This window comes from Drosophila ananassae, chromosome XR, assembly GCF_017639315.1.
Source record: "Drosophila ananassae strain 14024-0371.13 chromosome XR, ASM1763931v2, whole genome shotgun sequence".
Lineage (NCBI taxonomy): Eukaryota > Metazoa > Arthropoda > Insecta > Diptera > Drosophilidae > Drosophila > Drosophila ananassae.
The window spans coordinates 15,579,895-15,598,257 of NC_057932.1; the positions used below are offsets into that span (position 1 = coordinate 15,579,895).

The window sequence follows — 18,363 nt, forward strand, 5'->3', positions numbered from 1 at the left end:
CTCTCTTTGACTATAGATTTGGAAAAAATATTTTATAAAATAAATAAAACATATTCTCAAAAAATATTTAAAAAAAAGAATTAAAACCTTTCCTCATAAAAATATTTAAAAAACCTTTTCTCATTTAAGATTTTGATACAAGTAAAATATACATAATATAAAATTATCTTTATTTTAAATAAAAAAAAATACATAGAGACAAAATAAATGGAATAAAATAAATGAAATACAATGAAACTCTTAAGTTAAATTTCTCTCAGTGCACTACTCTCACTCTCTCGCCTGCCGACTCTCTCGTGGTGTGGCCAACTATCGTTCGGCACGACGGTTCGGCCAGAACCGGCCAGAAATGTGAGATCTGTCGGCAGTGAGCGATCGAGGCGATATATAGTTCCCAAACTGAAGCGGAGGAAAACGCATTCTTCCCTCGGCAATTATTTATTTATTTTTTTTTCCGTTTATTTCGCGATTCCCCCGGAAAAGTGCAGTGAAGTTTCCACACTTTCGAAACCAATTTCAAAACCATTTGGCCAATTTTTTTTTTTTTTTTGCTCTACCAATCAGTGCAAAAAATTTAAAAAAATTAATAAAAAAAAATAAAGGAAAAGTGCTTAATGAAGAAAAGCAGATGCCACAGTGTAATTGGATTGTTGGGATAACTGGCGCGGAAAACTCGCGGAAAATGATGTGGCCTGCCGACGCGAACTGAAAAACTGAAAAAAAATTTTAAAAAAAAAAAACAAATATTTAGAGGATCTTTGAACGAAATCGAAAGGCAAACACGAGCGGAGGATAGACTGAGAGAAAAAACGAGTGATTTTAGCGAAAAGTGAGTGATTTTTGAAGCGAATATCTGAATATCTGACAGAAGACCCGGGCTCAAGTCCGCCGGCAAAAAAATAAATAAAAACCCATATATATATATATAGTATCTGTATCTCTCCGATCGGCAACTACAAGCCACTCATAATCGTTATGCTATATGGTATATAGTATATGGTATATATATGTTATGGTTTATGATTCGGATCGTCTGTTTCGGAAGCGACAGGGACCAGTTGATGATGATCATCTCGCTGGGGTTTTTTGGGGTTGGGAATGTGGGGATGCGAATGCGAATGCGGATACAGACACACACCGAAATGGAATGGAATTGAATTAAATCAAATGATAAAAAATATAAATCGAGTGTAGGAACAGCGACCAACAGCAACAGCAGCCGAAACAGAGCCAGCCCTCTGTATGCAGATACAGAGAGATACAGATACATTTCCCAGATACAGATACAGATACAGATACAGAAAAACTAAAAGACTGAAAGGGTAAAAACGATCCATCCCAAAGCGCATCTGCACTTGCTTTTTTTTTTGGTTTTTGTTCCTGTTTCTGGTCTCTGGTTTCCCCTTCGAAGATTTCTTAGGCTCGTGCCTGGAGATACTATCTAAATAAATAGGGGGGGAGTCTGTCGACTGAAGACTAAAGACTGAAGACTAACATTGCTTACATAACCAACAGACCCCTCTCTCTATATATATATTTTTTTTATTTTTTTTTTTATTTTTTCAACTGTCAAAATCCCGTCTGTGTCAAGATGAGTTATGTGCGGCTACAGATGCAGATTTCAGATACAGATACAATAGCTCAGATACTGTACTTGATTTTGGGGGGTATGCTATAACGAAATATTTAGTAACTGTTTTTTTAAGGGGTTATTAGTCTTAATATTTGAATTATTTTAAATTTTATCAATTTTCTTGGGAGGATTTTCTTTATAAGAGGTCTCTTAGGACCATCTTATAAGAGTTTTCAGAAGAAAGAAGTTTTTAAATGGATATATATAATATAATATCAGTCATGATATAACTATAGACCTTTAATATCACACTTGTTCCTAAAGATATAATATAGGGGTAAGATATTATGAAATATTTAGTAACTTACGTTTTTTTTATTGGTTTTTAAATCAAAGAACTGACTATTTTTAAATACTCTTAGGAGGGGTTTCCATCTCTTAGGACCATCGTATAAGACTTTTCAGAAAAAAGAATAATAATATATGTCACTTCATAACCCTAGACCTGTAATATAATACTAGTTCTTAAAGACCCGCTACTTTAAAGAGCATTTGACAGTTAGTGTAGCCCTAAACTTTCTTAAAATTTCTCTGAAATGTCAAGTGATCGTTCGGGTAGTTCCCCTCCATTCCGTCATCAATCAATATTACCAGTTTTCGGATCGGGATTTCTATCTTTTGTGTACTTGTATCTGTATCTGTATCTGATGATTTGCAGTTTGCAATTTGCAAATTTCGAGCATTGGTGCGAGATGGAGGCCCCCCCTTTTCGAGTATTTATTTCTGGATCGAGGAATCTGTTTGTTTAGTTGGTCGTTGTTGGTGAATGTTGAATGCCTTTTGGGCAGAAAAAACATTTTACTAACACACTTGAGTAAACAGTCGACTGGCTGGTGTTTAAAGGGGGTATTTGGGGGCAGAAGAGGAGATCTCTTCTAACTGAAAAGCTAAATTGTTGATCAGGTTGCTGCTCCAAGTCCTCATCATCATCAGAATCATCAGAATCGTCAGAATCATCATCGCTTGTAGTCGTCGGGCTGTTGTTTCATTAAATTCCCTGCTCGTTGTCCCATGAAAAGTGCTTAATGGTTTTGTCGCGTTTTTTGGAATTTACACAACAAACAAGCGACAGAGATGGGTAGACATACACAACAACACAACACAACAAAACAAAAACAATCATAAAAAAAAAGAGAAAAAAAAAACAAAACAAAAATCAGTCCAACCGCAGATTCAGAATCATAAAAAATTCGTGAGCATTCAGCTGACAGTTTAATAAATGTCGTTGCTTTTCTTTTTTTTTTTTTTTGTTTTTGTTTTTTGTCAGATTTTGTTGTTGATGCTGTAAGTGGGTGGAATACTCTCTAGAAAGACCAAAGCTGGAGGCCTTAACGCCACAGATTGTAGAAATTCTTTCACAAATCCGTTCCGAGATGTTGCAAGGTTCGTTTGGAAAGTGGTCTTCAAGATTTCTAAATACTATTTTTTTTAGAGTATTATTTTTACTTAAACTTGCTTAATTATATTCTCTATAGAGTAAGACATTGTTAAAGTCTATAGATTTTGGGATTAAGCCTCTAAAGATCTGATTTTTTGAAGGGGTTTGTCTCTTAGGCTTGAACTGGTTGGAAATTGCAACAGAAAGCGGTTTTCCAGATTTCTAAATACTATTTTTTTGTTTCAGGATATTATTTTTACTTAATATTGCTTAATTATATTCTCATATAAGTATAACATAGTTATACTCTATAGATTTTAGAAACAAACCTCAAGAGATATGATTTTTTGAAGGACTTTTCGGTCTTAGGCTTGAACTGGTTGCGAATTGTAACAAAAAACGGTTTTTACGAGTTATAGGTAAGAAAAAAAAGGTTAAGGAGGAAAGTTCAGTCCTCAAGTTCTCTGTAGAAGTCTGTTTTAAGATCTTAAATACTTGTATATATCTGCCCCAAGTCCTACCTAGTCCTACCCCCCTATATCTCTGCTATTTTTGCACTTTTCTTCCCCACATTAGTGTCCCCAAGATCATGACTTCACTTACTTTACTGCAATGAGTCTGTCTGTCTGTCTGCCAGTCCGGCTGTCCCCCTTGGCTGCTTCTGTTTGATGTGGCCTTTTATTTTGGGTCGTAAGATAAAAATACGTGAATCTCTTAGCTTCTTTGCGAATCTGCCGCTGATGGCAGCTGCCATCAGAAGATCTAGACTGTCTTATGTATGGACACTTTTGGTAATTGGATTGGAAATGCGGCCAGAGAAGCCGCACATCTTCTCGTTCGATACCCGAGGCTATACTGACCCATTTTCTTAACGTGGCGATCGGGATCGGATCACCCCCTTGTGCAGCGACGCCCCTGTGGCTGCCACACAGCCTCAGTTTCAGCCTCAATTAGTGCAACATAAGATAACAGAAACAAAAAAAAAAAAGGCAACATGATTTAAATTGCTGTCACTGTCAGTTGTCAGACAACGGCGACAACAACAGTTCAACAAAACAACAAAAAAACAAATAAAAGCGAGAAAAGACAACACCGAAAAGTATCTTATGGATACACTATAGCGATGACACCAAAATCTCCTCTTTTCTGTCATTCTGAAGGTGTCTCCCATTATAGAAGCCCCCTAGATAACCAGAACTTGCATATATTCTATTTTAAAGAAAATATATATATTTCTAGACAAAAAATAAAATCTAATCAGCCCGGTCAAATGGGTTTTTAATTATGGAAGGAGGAAGTGTGGCCTTTTGAGGGGTTTCCGATTCTAAACTATTACTCGTTGAGTGGAGAAAAAAAAAATAGTAAACACTTGTTTGAAATGGTAATGAGCTCTCTCAATTGTCAATTGATCGCCAATTTCAATTTTCATTTATTTTCCGACTTGGGTAACTCAATCCATCCGCTTGTCCGCAAGTCGAATCCCCCATAGAATCATAGTACCATAGTACCATAGCACTTGCCTATAGAGAGAGAGTGGAACCCCACCCGCTGTTATGGTGGTGACGGTGGCCATAATGGTTGATTTTAATTAAATATTTCTTCTTCCTGTTGTTGTTTCCCTTCTCGGTTTACGTGGTCTCTCGTCATTGCCTCTATGTTATATGGTTATATGGTATATGGTACCCCAAGCCATAGTCAGAGTTCCCTATTCCCTCAACCCATTCCCTATATACATATATCCCATATCCCTCTTTATATTTTTCCATCCGCTTACCGGCTTTATGATTGAAAAGTACTGGGCAAGCCCGGATTTTCCAGGGAAAACTGGCTTCTAAGTTTTTCTTTTTCGGGATTAGAGGATAGGAGTGGGAGCTGGAGCTGGGGGAAGCCTTGAAAGCGGAAGTCCTATAACTCCTCCACCCTTTTCCTTTTTTTTTTTCCATCCACTTGTCTTGTCGGTCGTCGCGTTCGCTGCATAAATAATAATCGCTGTCTATAATGGTTTGATGATCCAAGAGAATCATCCAATCGAATCGAAACGTATCTGGGGAGGAGCTCTGTTTAAATAAAAAAAACAAAAAAAAATATATAAACAAAAAACTAAAAGGGGGGTAATCCGATGAGCAATGAACCCAAGCTACAAGAGGAGTCAGTCAGTTGGGGAGTCAGTTGGGGAGATGACAGAGGAGTTGGTACCTCAAGCTGGCCATTAAATTTGATTGCAAACTGTACGCATTTATGATCACTTGAGATTATAATCATGATGATGATGATGATCGCTATGTGATGTTTCATCATCATCATGATGATGATGAGGGAACTGGCGTCGCATTATCAGTAATATGGAAATATTGCATGACTATGACCGTTGGCCGTTTATTAGTTTGCCGTTGCGCGAATTATTTTTATGCCTCCGAAAAGGGGATAGGGACTACAGACACTACACTACACTACTATACATACATACTATATATACATACCTATATATATACTTAATAATATACCCAGTATATGCAAAAATATTATAGCTGCTGGAGATCCTAAGTGGCTGGAGTTCTCCCAGCTAGTTCCCATGGGAAAATAAGCCAGATGCTATCCATCAGAGATCGTAAAACTTTAGTTCCTTCACACTATCCATCACAGAGAGAAATAGTTTACTTGTTTCTTAATTATTTATCTTAAATATTAATACATTTTTAATGTAATTCCAGTACAATGATGCCGCCAAGACTGCCGGTTAGGCCAGCAGCGAAAACGAAACCATCGACGACGAGTAGAATAAGCCAGGACATAGACCACATCCACATCCACATCCACCAGGACACAGAAGCCCCAATGCCACCACACACAACGTTTCACAAGCGCCGGCGAAGGCGAGATCCCCACCAGCAGAGTCCAGATCCAACCCATAGCCCACGATCTGAGTGGCGGAGCCGGAGAAGCTGGTGCTCTCCGGGAGTGTGTCTGGCTCTGATCCTCCTCTCCACAGCCTGCTCCGTGCTGGGAGCCAGCTCAGAGTCAGCGGGCACCTCCACCACCATCTCCTCCGCCGAACAAACAGACCTGGCTGTCACCGAGCCGGACGACTCGACGGGCATCCAGCCATCCGCCGGCGGTTGTGCCCCCCAGCACTGGTGGGACTCGAATAGAAACAGGTGTATACCCTGCACCAGGTGCCAGGACGAAATGATACCACTGCGTCCTTGTCAGCTGCACACGGACACCATCTGTGGCTCCATCTACGACCTGAAGATCGACTGGGTGGTGCTGGCCAAGACAGAGCCCAACTGGAAGGAGGTGAGTCACGGTCGCCATAATCCTTTAAGTGTCCTTCCCTCAACACCACTCTTTCTCTACTCTCTATCTCTGTAGCGCCGAAAGTCCTCCGAGTATGAGCACCTGGAGCATGCCAAGCACCTGCAGCACCTGACCCACGAGCAACTGCAGCAGCTCCACGAGGAGGCGAGTGCCGCCGCCTGGGCGCTCGACTGGCAGACCGGTGTCCTCTATGCCGCCGTTCTTACCTGCCTGCTCTTCTTCTCCGTCGCCGCCTGCATCCTCATCCACCACATGCGCCAATGGCGCCGCATGGAGCGTCGTCTGGATCAGGGTAAGTCATCATTACTTAGTCCAGTCTTAGTCCAGTTCTATCACCAGTTCTATTCTGTACTTTCACACGCTCCCAAGTCTCTTGTGGTTTAAATTCCGATCGCGTTTCTTCGGCCAGGCCAAGGGCCCGAAAACGTTCCAATCAGCTCTCTCTCGGCGAGATCTCCCTGCCCGGCATTGACAAGTGGCTCCGAAGTGGCCCTAAACAGTGCCTTCGCCCCCCCATATACATACATATTTATAAGCCTGCCCAGAACACGACACTTTGATGTATTGCCGAGTGGTAGTCGGGCTTGTGGGTGGGGGAATCTCTCTGCGGCATCGCAAAGACGCCTGTCCGGAGCTGGTCGGAGCTGGCCGGAGAATACTAAACGAGCTGTGTGGAGGAGCTCTGGGCCTGGGCTCTGGGCTCTGGCTCCCGAACCTCCAATGCGCCTGTGCCAAAGTAGAACGAAACGTCCAAATATTTGGCGCATGTGCGGGGCGACAGTTGCAAAAAAAAAAAACGATACGAGAGAGAAACGCGATTTGCATGACAATCTGACAAGGCACTGAGAGAAATAATATAATAATTCAACAAATTAAATATTATATTGCCAAGTATCCATACAAATTATCTCCAAAACTATAGACTTCTTAAAGGGAATGAAAATAGCATTTTCTTTCAGTGGACTTGGCAAGCAAATTGAGGAACTCCGACTGCCATGTTCGACTTGACCGAAACATGGGCCGAAGCAAGTACAGTTGCCCTTGGGGCGTCTCCCGGTTGCAAGAACCCCAGCCTCCAAATGGAGCATAGCAGACCCATAGCAGAGGCCCAGAAGGGTGTCCATTCCAAAAAACAAAAACACACAGAAATAAAAATAAAAATAAAAATTAAGGGAATACATGTACAACCTAAACTATATATAAGAAATGATTTTTGTGCGGCACAGACCCAAGCCACATGTTGCAGGAACATCAACATCAGCAACTTGCAACATCTAGATCAGGGGGAATAAAAAGGCGAAAAAAAAAACCAACAATGTGAGATTTTCACTTTTCCGGAAGATTTATGCCATGTTTTGATAGGGCTCTATGCCTCTTGTTGTTGCCCCTTGTTGTTGTTCCTTGTTGTTGCCCCTTGTTGTTGCTGCAGACTCTTATAGTTGTTGGTGTTGCAAGTCCATAATTCAGGGTGTGTCGACGTTGCACGTCCCACGCTCCAATGAAAATGAAAAGTGCTGCGTGTCCAGCGTGGAAAATGATTTTATTTTTCTTCCGGAAGCCAAGACATCTTCATAATATATAGGATGTATAGTGTGTATAGTGTGTGTGTGATTTTTGTGGGCAGGTATGCTAGCAACAACAACAACAACAACAAAAAAATAATAAAGAAAACATTAAAAATCACACACTGATTCCCCCCTTTGATGATTTCAAGTTCCAAACTCAAGGACAAGCGGATGTTTGTCGAACATTTCCGCGGTTGACAGAAAATTCCAAAATCATGTCACACAAAAACACACATCGACTCGGAAAAACAGGCTGAGACTGAAGGAAAAACATGTTTTCCACACACACCAGGCAGGAAATGCAGGGGCGGGGGGATCGCCTCCAGATTTTCCCAAAAAACGACTCTCCTCGATTCCAGAGTTCCATAGAGTTCGAATTCGAATTCGGAGTCGAATCGAAATCGCCACTTGAAGCGGTTCTATTTATATTCCCCTTATATCCCTTCATCATCTCCCCCCCATCTACATATATTTATTTATATATATATCTGTTGGTATATATATTGTAATGATTGAACATCGACCAGCTGCTGCTGCTTGCCACAGGAAACTGCCTTTGGTTGAAAGGGGCAGAGTAGGAAGTGTTTCCCCCATTCCGAGGCGTTCAAGCGCATCATTGACACTCCTCCTGCCCCCCCTGCCCCCTTGTGGCACGCGCTGAAGATCTGGGCGAAAATGTTGCACTATCTTCCAAATATAGATACTCCGAGGTGAACTCTAAAAAAATCAACATTAAAAAGGGCTGCTGTTCAATCTTACTTGGTTGGTAGCCTACTTCTCAGGCATTTCCTTGAGGATTCTTATGATTTTCTAGGATATTTTCCTATGATTTCTTTCTTACTTTTCCCTTACTTTCTTCGTACTCTACTTATGCCTTTTTCGCTTTCCAACCTCTAGGAAAAAATTTGTAATACCTCTTCTGGGAGTTTCCCTGTGCTTTCCTCGCGTTCCTTCCTCATTTCCTTAAGGGTTCCTTGTGCTTTTCTTGGGTATTTTCCTACAATTTCTTGCTAACCTTTCCCTGCTTTCTTTTTGCTCCCCTCATGCATTTTTGACTTAGGAACCTCTTCTAAAAATTTCTTGATAACTTTTCTGGCAGTATACCTACGCTTTCCTCATTTCCTTAAGGATTCCCTGTGATTTTTTCTAGCTTTTTTATGCTTTCCTAGTTTCTCGGCCTATGATTTCTTTTCTAACTTTTCCCCTACTTTATTAGGGATCTTCTTATGCCTTCTACGCTTTCAAAACTCTACTAAAAATTGCTTGATACATTTTCTAGCAGTTTCCCTGCACTTTCCCTATGATTTCCCTGTACATTCCTTGCCTCTTCCTCACATCTCCCGTGCCATTTGAAGCCCCCAGCCCCTTTGAAAGACTTTTTCCAGACTTTTCTCTGTGGCTTCCTGGACTTTGATTTCCTCTCACTGCTCGTTTATGTTCACTAATCTGTGGCCAGGCGATTTCCGTGGAAAATCGATCGCCTCCAAACAAACCAGACACGCATTTTGGGGAAAGACTACACCCCGGCCCCCTAGGGCCCTATGGGGGGAAGAAAATATAAGAATTCAAAGGCCAATTGAACTGCGCAAATTTGAAAATTTGTTGGCCTCGTATGGCCTCTATATTTTCTGATATTTTTTTTCTTCTCAGTTTTTAGTAGTCTCTGGCGTGTTTACCTTTCCATGTATTTTTCCACCAGATTTTTATGGCCGATTGTTTATAATAAAAGGCGTTGAACGATGGCCAAAACGAAACATCGCATATCTTGGGCAATGGAACTTAATTCTTTCTTCTTTTCTTGTTTTCCTTTTTGGTTTTTTTGGGTTATATTCTTCTCGAAGTCAGCAGTTTATAAATAAATGATAAATTATCTGCCACAGCCGCCCACTGGCCACCGAATGAGGCGCCTCTTGTTTATAATTTGCAACTCGGAGCCCGGCAAGGCTCTCGACTTCCTCCTCGGCCACCTAATAAATATTTAAACGCCAGAATTCTTAATTTATTATTTGTAAATATTAACAGGAGATCTGGATTCTTGTTCTATAAACTTGTTTATAAACAAATTAATTTATTTTCTCTATCATTTTTATTTTTTTCCCTTCGAATAGATGTGGAGGAGCTGTCCACGAAGCTGATGGCGAAGCTGGCGGAGGTGCAGAGCCTGGATGGTGGCACCTTCTTCATTGGGAATGCGGACGCCTTGCGGGGATTGCCCGCCTCGGCCATCCAGGTCGGGCATCCAGATTCCGGGCAGGCGGCGCAGTCGGGTATCTTCCAGCCGCAACACGTGCTGCTCCCTGGTAAGTGTCACTCCAAGGTCTAGCCAGTAGACCCCCTCCCAGATCCTACATCCTAGATCCTAGATCCTAGATCCTAGAGCCCCGACCCCCGACCGAGGTCTGGCACTTGAGTGGGACAGTAATCCCAGCGGGTTTCTTAAGGGATTTCTGTCCTAGACTCTGGATGTAGTTACTTTTCAAGGCAATTTAAATAAATAAATAGTTAGGGATTATGACAGTTTTTAAATTATTTAAAGATACTTAAAAATAAGTAATTAATAATATAAAATTTCAATGAAAAGAAATAAATAGAAAAGTGCCATTGATGGGATATTCGTACCCCCGGGTGGCGATCTCTCTGGGCGGCAACTATAGCCGTTTAATGATCCATTCCGAAGCTAAACTCAAAAAGATTAAAATCAACTAAAATATCATAAACAGAAATGAAAAAAAGACAGAAATTCTTGAAATCCAAGGGGGTCTGCGAAATGCAGATGGAATTTAAATGAAGGAACGTGGCTTGTGGCCTGTCAGGCAGAGAGTCGGACCTTTCAGCCTCTAACCATCCATCGATCATCGATCATCCACCCACCCTTAATGATAATTTATTTATAAATTTATTTTTCTTATTTTTCCTTTGATTTTTTTTTTGATTTTTTCAGAGAAGCGAGGAAAGCACCAGGAGCGACGGATCCTGAAGACCCTTCAGCCGGGAAATGTCTACATCGAGGAGAGCAACGGGGGTATGGGCGGGGGATTTGGAGGGGGCATGGGCATGGGCATGGGCATGGGCCCCAAGGGCTAAAAAAAAAGGGGGTTAGGGGGTAATACTTAAGGAGTGCCAGGATATCGGAAAAAACTTTTGTACAAAGAGCCGCTTAAATCAAAAAAAGAAATTAAAACGAAACCATGAAGCCGAAACTATTATTATAATTATTTAAATATTATTATTAAATATTATTATTAAATAATATTATTCTAATATTACGAAACATTTTTTTTTTTTTGTCCTTATATATATAATATGAATCGTTATGTTGACTTGTTTGTAATAATGAAGGAATTACCAGAACCCCCCTCGAAAAAATTTAAAAAAAATCAATGGCGGCAGTGGAATGTTTTTTTGTAAATAGAACGATTTTTTTTTAGGACGGGGCTATTACATAAATATGGATTACAACTGCTACGATTAACAATTCTACTTAATGTAAATATTAAGGCGATCGAAACGAGAACAAGACCAAGTAATATCGGCAACATATCAGCCTCTATATACACCCACACTTTGACCCCAACTACTGGACTACTGTTCGGGGGCTAAATCGTATTAACTGTAATAGTAACGGTAAAGCTAAAGATAGAACTAATTACGATATCGATAAATAATGCATAACTTATAATGTTAGATTGAGAAATGTCTATAACCTAAGTGCTCTATCACTCTGTGCGAAGAACAATAAAAACTTTCATGAATATGCGAATAAGTGATTTTTATTCTTGAGATATAACTATATAATTGGATAAAATTTGCATCTATAGAAGGTATAAAAGAAGGTTTTTAAAAAACAAATAGAACAAGTCAAGTTCTAGGGGAAAAGAGTCTAAAGATCTCCCAAAACTATATCCAAACAAGATATACCTTCTTCGTTTTTTAAAAACCCCCCAAACTATCTAACCCGAAGACATCTGTTCTAGGAGTTTTAAAAAACCTCTTAAACTAATAGATAAAATCTTAAAAAATATATAAAAATAAAAACAAAACAAAGGCACTTCCTTCATTAACATTTTTATAGAAGTACTCACTTTTGAAATACTTTTCCACAAACATAAACCCAAATACTTGCAATTAAGAGTATTGTTTTCCAAGTAAAAAGTTTTCAAAAACCATATACTTTGTAATGTTTCAACAACTAGAGGATGTATATATTTTTGATTTTATTAATCATTAAAAAATATACTATATTTTTTAGTTTTTTATCAATTTGAGAGTTTGAAGAAATAAGAAACAGTGAAGAAAAAATAGACAGTCTCCCCAATGGATTTCTAGATGGCACCAGCCAGTCTACAGCCTCGTCTGCTTCCATGTCCCAGAGGAGATGTCTCCTCCATCCTCCATCCACATCCATTGCCATTTCCATTTCCATTTCCATTCCCATATTCAAAACCACAATCCCCTTTTGAGAAACATATGCATAATTGTGCAAAGATCTTGTAGGAAGGGGAACACTATTGGCGGGGGCCAGGAAACGTCTTTCAGTGGAAATGAAAATGAAAATGGAAATAGGTGGTACCTCCTCCTCCTGTCCCACCCTCCACTTGTTTGGGTGCATTTGGCATTTGCATTTTTAGAGAATTGTCCCCAAGTCTCCGTCTCCAAGTTAACATTGAAAATGGATGGCCAGCAAATGGCGATGGCGACGAGCGAGTGCCTTTTGCATTTTGCCTCTGAATTTATTAATGCTGTTTTCCATTGTAAGGCAGTTGTAAAATTTTAAATGATTGTCAGGGCTACATTGTGGTTGTTGTGGCTGCACTGAAAGAAAAGGTATTAACATGACAAAGGGATGATCTAGGGCATCTAAGGGGGATCTAGAGCAACTAGATGGGGGTTTCTAGGGCCTCTTTGTAGATGAGGTTCATAGAAGAGCTATATAAGACATCTCTTATTTATATAGAAATTATATAGAATTATATAGATGTATAGAAATTATATAGAATCACTCTATATAGATTATATAGTAGAAATCACATCATAGATCACACAATAGACAGGTTCTTAAGGAAGTATCTATAGCCCCAGCCTTAAGAGTTAGAGGTTCTCTAGTAGATACCCCCTGGCATCCCCCTTAAAAGTATCTAATATTTGAAAAAGTATCGTAACTTTTCCCTCAGTGTTGGCTTGTTTATTATGGAATGTTGTTGTGTCTTCACAAATGATTAAATTCGATTAAATGCCAATGTTGAGTTCGATGTTGATTCCGATGTGTGGCAATGGCGACTCTCCGACTGCAAAACGCGCAAAACATTTCCAATGAAAAGCCACCAGTCCACCTCCACCTCCATTGGCCATTCCGGGCACGGAGTCCGAGCTTTTCTCATTCGAGATTCGTTTCCAGCCATGGGCCCCTAGCCGGGTTGAGCGGAGCCGGGCCAGAAATTAATTAGCCGCGACGTGGCATAAATTAGCAAAAACTACCAACTAAATAGTAGTTGGATTAGAGGGTTTTAGGTTTTTAAAGACTTTGGAAGAGGGTGCCTTGAGTATCGGGTAGTATATAGCCTAGTATAAGCCTAGTTTAGTACAATAAGGAGAGGTAGAACTTTTAATTTACATTTATTTTAATACAAATGGAGCTATAGTTTAGAGGTTGAACTATAAATACCTGGTATTATATCAATTTTTCCATTTTTTAATAAACTAGTAAGGTATGGCCTATAACTAGTATAGTAACTAGTAAAGAAACTAATACAGTAACTAGTGTAGTGACTACTATAGTAACTAGTATAGTTTCTAGCCTATACTAGTATATTCCTAATAATATCTATAAATCTAATACAGAGCTACTATAGATACTATATCTACAGACCTATAGAACTTCATACTTTTCCCAACCCTTGGCCATAAATCCAGTGACTTCCGGATCACCTTCCGGATCTGCAGTTGGCGCCGGCACATGTCAAAGTCATTTGCTTGAGATACATTCGTATGTGGTATCTCTGAGATACATATATATATTTTTAAAACAGTTGCAGCTGCTGGGGCAGGCACTTGAGGGCAGATTGATCGTAAAGATCAGAAAAACAAAAAAAAAAGAGGAAACGGAAGGAAGTGGCCATTAGTTGGGAAGGGGGGGATGGGATGGGATGGGATGGGATGGTTGAGACATTCGATACCAGATCTCGAATAGCTCTCGAGTACTCAGGCAGTGTGAATGAATCTATTTGGATGGCCCTGAAGTGTTTGCTTGGAAATTATAAAACAAAAAATGAATAGCCAATTGCTCAATGAATCAAAAATAGCGCCACGAGTGTAGTAGAAATCTGGCGGGGATTGGCGGTACGACGTGCCTTGGAATGTGCACGTAGTGACCACCACCACCACCACCTCCTCCTCCTCCCCTTCTGACCATCTTGACCAGGCTGGCCATTTGGCTTTCTGGCACTTGGCCATCCAAATGCGGTCAACTCGGCATTTGATACGCTTTGCAGGCCCATTTGGACATCGGACTTCGACTTTTGGTTGCCATATTCATAATACTCATGGTGAATTGTGCGATTTTTGGATCGTTTCCGTTTGGCCGAGAAACGGCGGGCGGCGGAAATGCGATTTAAACTGGAAATCGAGATACGAAATGGAAACGACTGAAATTTCGCAATTTTCATCGTGGGGTTTATGGGAAAAACAAATACTGCGGAAAGCCGACAAGCCGACAGGAAATGAGTTTCCCCTTTGAAGAGATCTTTTGGTTTTTCAATTCAATAAAAAAAACTTGCCAAAAAATGTTTTTGAAATGGCTAGAAATGGGAGAGAAAGTTCAAACTGCTTGCGGGGAGGTTGTTGTCCCGGCTAGGTCCTGTTTCTTCAGTCACACATAGATGGCGCCAGGAGGTTATTTTTTCGTGAAAATCGAAGCCATTTTGTAAGTTATTTTTAAAAGGAATACAATTTATTAATGAGGGCTTTATTCCCCTTAAATATATATAAAAAAAATGGACAACATAAATTTAATCGATTTTTGGCAAAAAATTGTGATGGTAGCCCTTGGAAAATGATCGAAAATGGGGTCCAAATTTCGATGGTCAGTTTTTGATAGAATGTTTTAGATCTCAAAGATCTAAGATCGGAAAGGTATAACACTTAACAATCGGACAATTATTGGCCAAGTTATAGCTAGGGAGGATCTTAGTCCTTGGTAAGGAGGATTCTGCCAAAATGCTAACATTTCATAACTTTTTAGCCAACTGTGCAGCCATTTGGCATCCGATTTAGGAACGGAATACCATTAATAAATCAGGCTTTTTATATGCTTTAAACTGCATTTAAATATTTTTAAAATCAATCAAAATAATTTTTTCTATTTTTTTGCCAAAAATCAAGAGGGTACCCCTTTAAAAATTTTCAAAAATTGGGTCCGATTTTCGATGGCCAGTTTTTGATGGAAATTTATAGTCCTCCAAGATCTAAGATCGGGAAGGTATAACACTTAACAATCGGACAATTATTGGCCAAGTTATGGCTAGCGAGGTAGCAAGGACTTGGCCACGTTAGGACCTTCTGCCAAAATGGGTCCTTTTCATTCACTTTTTAGCCCACAGTGTAGTCATTTGTTATCCGATTTGGAAACGGAATACCATTTATAAATCAGGGTTTTAATATGGTTTAAACTGCTTATAAAGAATTTTAAAATCATAAGAAAAAAAATTTTTCAAATTTTTTGCCAAAAATTATGATGGTACCCCTTAAAAAATTATCAAAAATTGAGTCAAAATTTTTTTGTTTAAATATCTTATGTTTTTAATTGTCATAGAAGGTGACTGAAACCCTGATTTAAAAATGGTATTCCGTTCCAAAATCGGTTAAAAGATGGCCAAGATATTCATATAAAAGTGTCTTAAAAATATCCATTTTGGCCAGATCCTTAACTTGTCCAATACAACATATATATATACATACATATATACTACATATATACTATATACATATTTTAGCTACATCCTTAGACATTATTATTCCTTAAAATTTAATCCTGTTGTCAGATATTTCAACTCTTTTAACTAAAAGCCTTTTAAAACATCCTTTTTATTGATTAAGAGTTTTAAAATAAATAAGATTCCTGGGGAATAAACCAAGTATCCTTTACGAGAAGAGGTCCTACCTGTTTACCTGTGACTTTGTTTTCTTTTTTGTCGCCCCGCCGCGTCCTGCCGCCTGCCGCCTGCCTCCTGGCTGGGCTGCCTTGGCATCCTGGGCCTTTGTGTCCTTTGTTTAATTGCACGTTGCGGCACGCGAAATTAAACAGAAAGATAGCTGGAAGCTGGCTGGAAGGAGTGTCGTCCTGGGGATGCCATGAGGCCAGATAATGAGGCCAGGAGGAGTCTCAAGAGCCGGGCCTGGAGGAGGGGGGGAGCAGGAGGCCCGGGAAGCCCGAGGGTCCTGGCTAAATGGCAAAAGAATGACAAACGCCCAGCAGAAAGTTCCTTTTTTTGGGGAGTCCTGGGGGGGGGGGGGGGGGGGGGGGGAGTGGAAGTGTCATATCTTTGGCGTTGTCTATTGTTCCCAAAAGTGTTTTTATTTAGCTTGGCCAGCTCAGCATCTGAGTAGCTCGGAGATCCTTGGAGGTCCTTGGCGCTATCCGCCACTCCGCCCCCATTGGCTGTTCTCGCCTCCTTGGCATTTGCACACAGACTTTACGTTTGTTTTATTATCTTTTATTATTGCCTCTGCCGCTTTTGTCTAATTTCGTTGTTGTCCCTTTCTGGCTGCCGCAAGGTGCTTGCCTCGTCCTGGATGATGTCCTGGCGCTTTTATCGCCACCCCCTCTCAGTGGTCCTTCCCCCACCGTTGGTGCTAAATTGGCCGTTAAGATGCTAAAGATGCGGATTTCGGTGATTTACCAAGTGGGTCGTCTTGTCCTTGTACTTCTTGAGGGCGGGGAGTGTCCTTTTTTGGCCTTAGTTCTTAAAAATTTTCAAATATAAGTTTTTTAAATATTTATTAACAGAAAAGGCAAGGCATATAAGCTTTGTATTTGAAATTTCTTTTATTTGATGACTCGGAATATAAGAATTCTTGTTTATTTATTGTTTTTGTGCTTAGTTAATATTTAAAAACAACGTTTTAATAATTTTAAATCTTTTAAAAGTTCACCAACACTTTTATAGTGTTGGAAAAGGTGTATTTTGGCAAGTTTTCCCTCTAACAGGGTGATCATTGCCATTATCAGTGCTCCCCGCACCCACTACTCGTCGCTTCTCGCTCTCTTTCTTTCGCCGCGCTTTGATCTCAAGTTCGTCTTAATCCTTCGTTTATTTTTTCCGTCCGTAATTGTTTACTTAACTATTTTAAATTAGTAAATTGTTGAAAATGTGATAAAAAGCGCTGTGATTGATAAATAAACTAAGGAAAATGCCCGCGATCGGTGCCGGTGGCTGGGTGGCGTCGGTTTGGGAGTAGTGCGTCTGTGTGGGTGCGCGTCGGTTGGCGAAATGAAAACAAACATTTATAAACCTGAAATTCGCTGAGGAAGTGAAATAACAGTTGATAAATATACATTCTCTATCTCTATTATTAATTTATTTAAGTTAATTTGTGAAATATGATGCTCCTTTTCGCACATATGTATCTGTATATGTACATATGTGTGTGTATGTGTGCGGGTGGCGTCCAATGGCGTCTCTGGCGAAAAGAACAGTTAGCCTGTGAGAGAGCATCATGATGTACATATGTATGTATGCATGTGTGTAATGTAAACAGAGAATGTAAATGAACTTAATTATTATATAATTAATGTATCCATGAGAGAGAGGACAGTGGCAGGTGAGTATTATTTTTGTGTTTTATCTCTTTCTATTGAATATTTGTATCCTTTTCTTTGTATCTTTATCTCTTATCTGTTTATCTATTGATTCTTGACACCTGACACTCCCACGCCCTCATTAACGGTAGTTTGTGGCAGAATGTTTGGCGTTTAGTGTTTTGGGTGCTCTTGGGGTTAAGTGGTTTGTGGGGGTAAGAGGTTATACCCCCCTCCCCCTGCCCCGGGAATCGGCGGAAAATGCATTTAGTCTCCCTGCCCATCCCCCCCCCCTCGCTGTTAGCTCTTTTTTCCTCCCCCTATACCACCTCCACCCCCCCTCGGCGAATGGTGTTGATTTTCACACAACGCAGCGTGAAATTAGAAATCAACAACGTGTCCTGTCACAGGCACCGCAACAAGGACATATGTACCCAGGCCCGGCTCTAGATCTAGGTCTAGGGGGGTCTGGGGGTCCAAGGGTCAGGTGTCGCTATTTGCAAATCAGTTTCGTCTGCAGTTGCATTTTGCGGTTTTGCATTTTCGCATCCCCGCCATCAACCGTTAGCCGTTATCCGTTAACCGTTAGCCGCCTGCCGCTGACAGACCAAATTAAAATGTCCTGCTGCCATATCCTGCCACGGCAAATGGCGAATGGAAAATGGCATTGGGCCAC

The 18,363-nt window shown here is 40.2% G+C and overlaps 1 protein-coding gene across 1 annotated transcript; it reads left to right on the top strand.

The window, feature by feature from the left end:
• Positions 1-326: 326 nt before the first annotated feature.
• Positions 327-11,654, top strand: LOC6505066 (tumor necrosis factor receptor superfamily member wengen). The gene is made up of 5 exons (XM_001965491.4): positions 327-829; positions 5,723-6,308; positions 6,384-6,621; positions 10,003-10,194; positions 10,836-11,654. Exons 2-5 carry the CDS (start codon positions 5,727-5,729, stop codon positions 10,976-10,978), a joined length of 1,155 nt encoding a protein of 384 aa, XP_001965527.1. The 5' UTR covers positions 327-829; positions 5,723-5,726; the 3' UTR covers positions 10,979-11,654.
• The last annotated feature ends 6,709 nt before the right edge of the window (positions 11,655-18,363 follow it).

Coding starts and splice junctions, on each gene's coding strand:
- LOC6505066 (XM_001965491.4), top strand. CDS start 5,727: ATGATGCCGCCAAGACTGCCGGTTAGGCCAGCAGCGAAAACGAAACCA. Junction 6,309..6,383: donor CAGAGCCCAACTGGAAGGAG/GTGAGTCACGGT, acceptor CTATCTCTGTAG/CGCCGAAAGTCCTCCGAGTA. Junction 10,195..10,835: donor GCAACACGTGCTGCTCCCTG/GTAAGTGTCACT, acceptor TGATTTTTTCAG/AGAAGCGAGGAAAGCACCAG.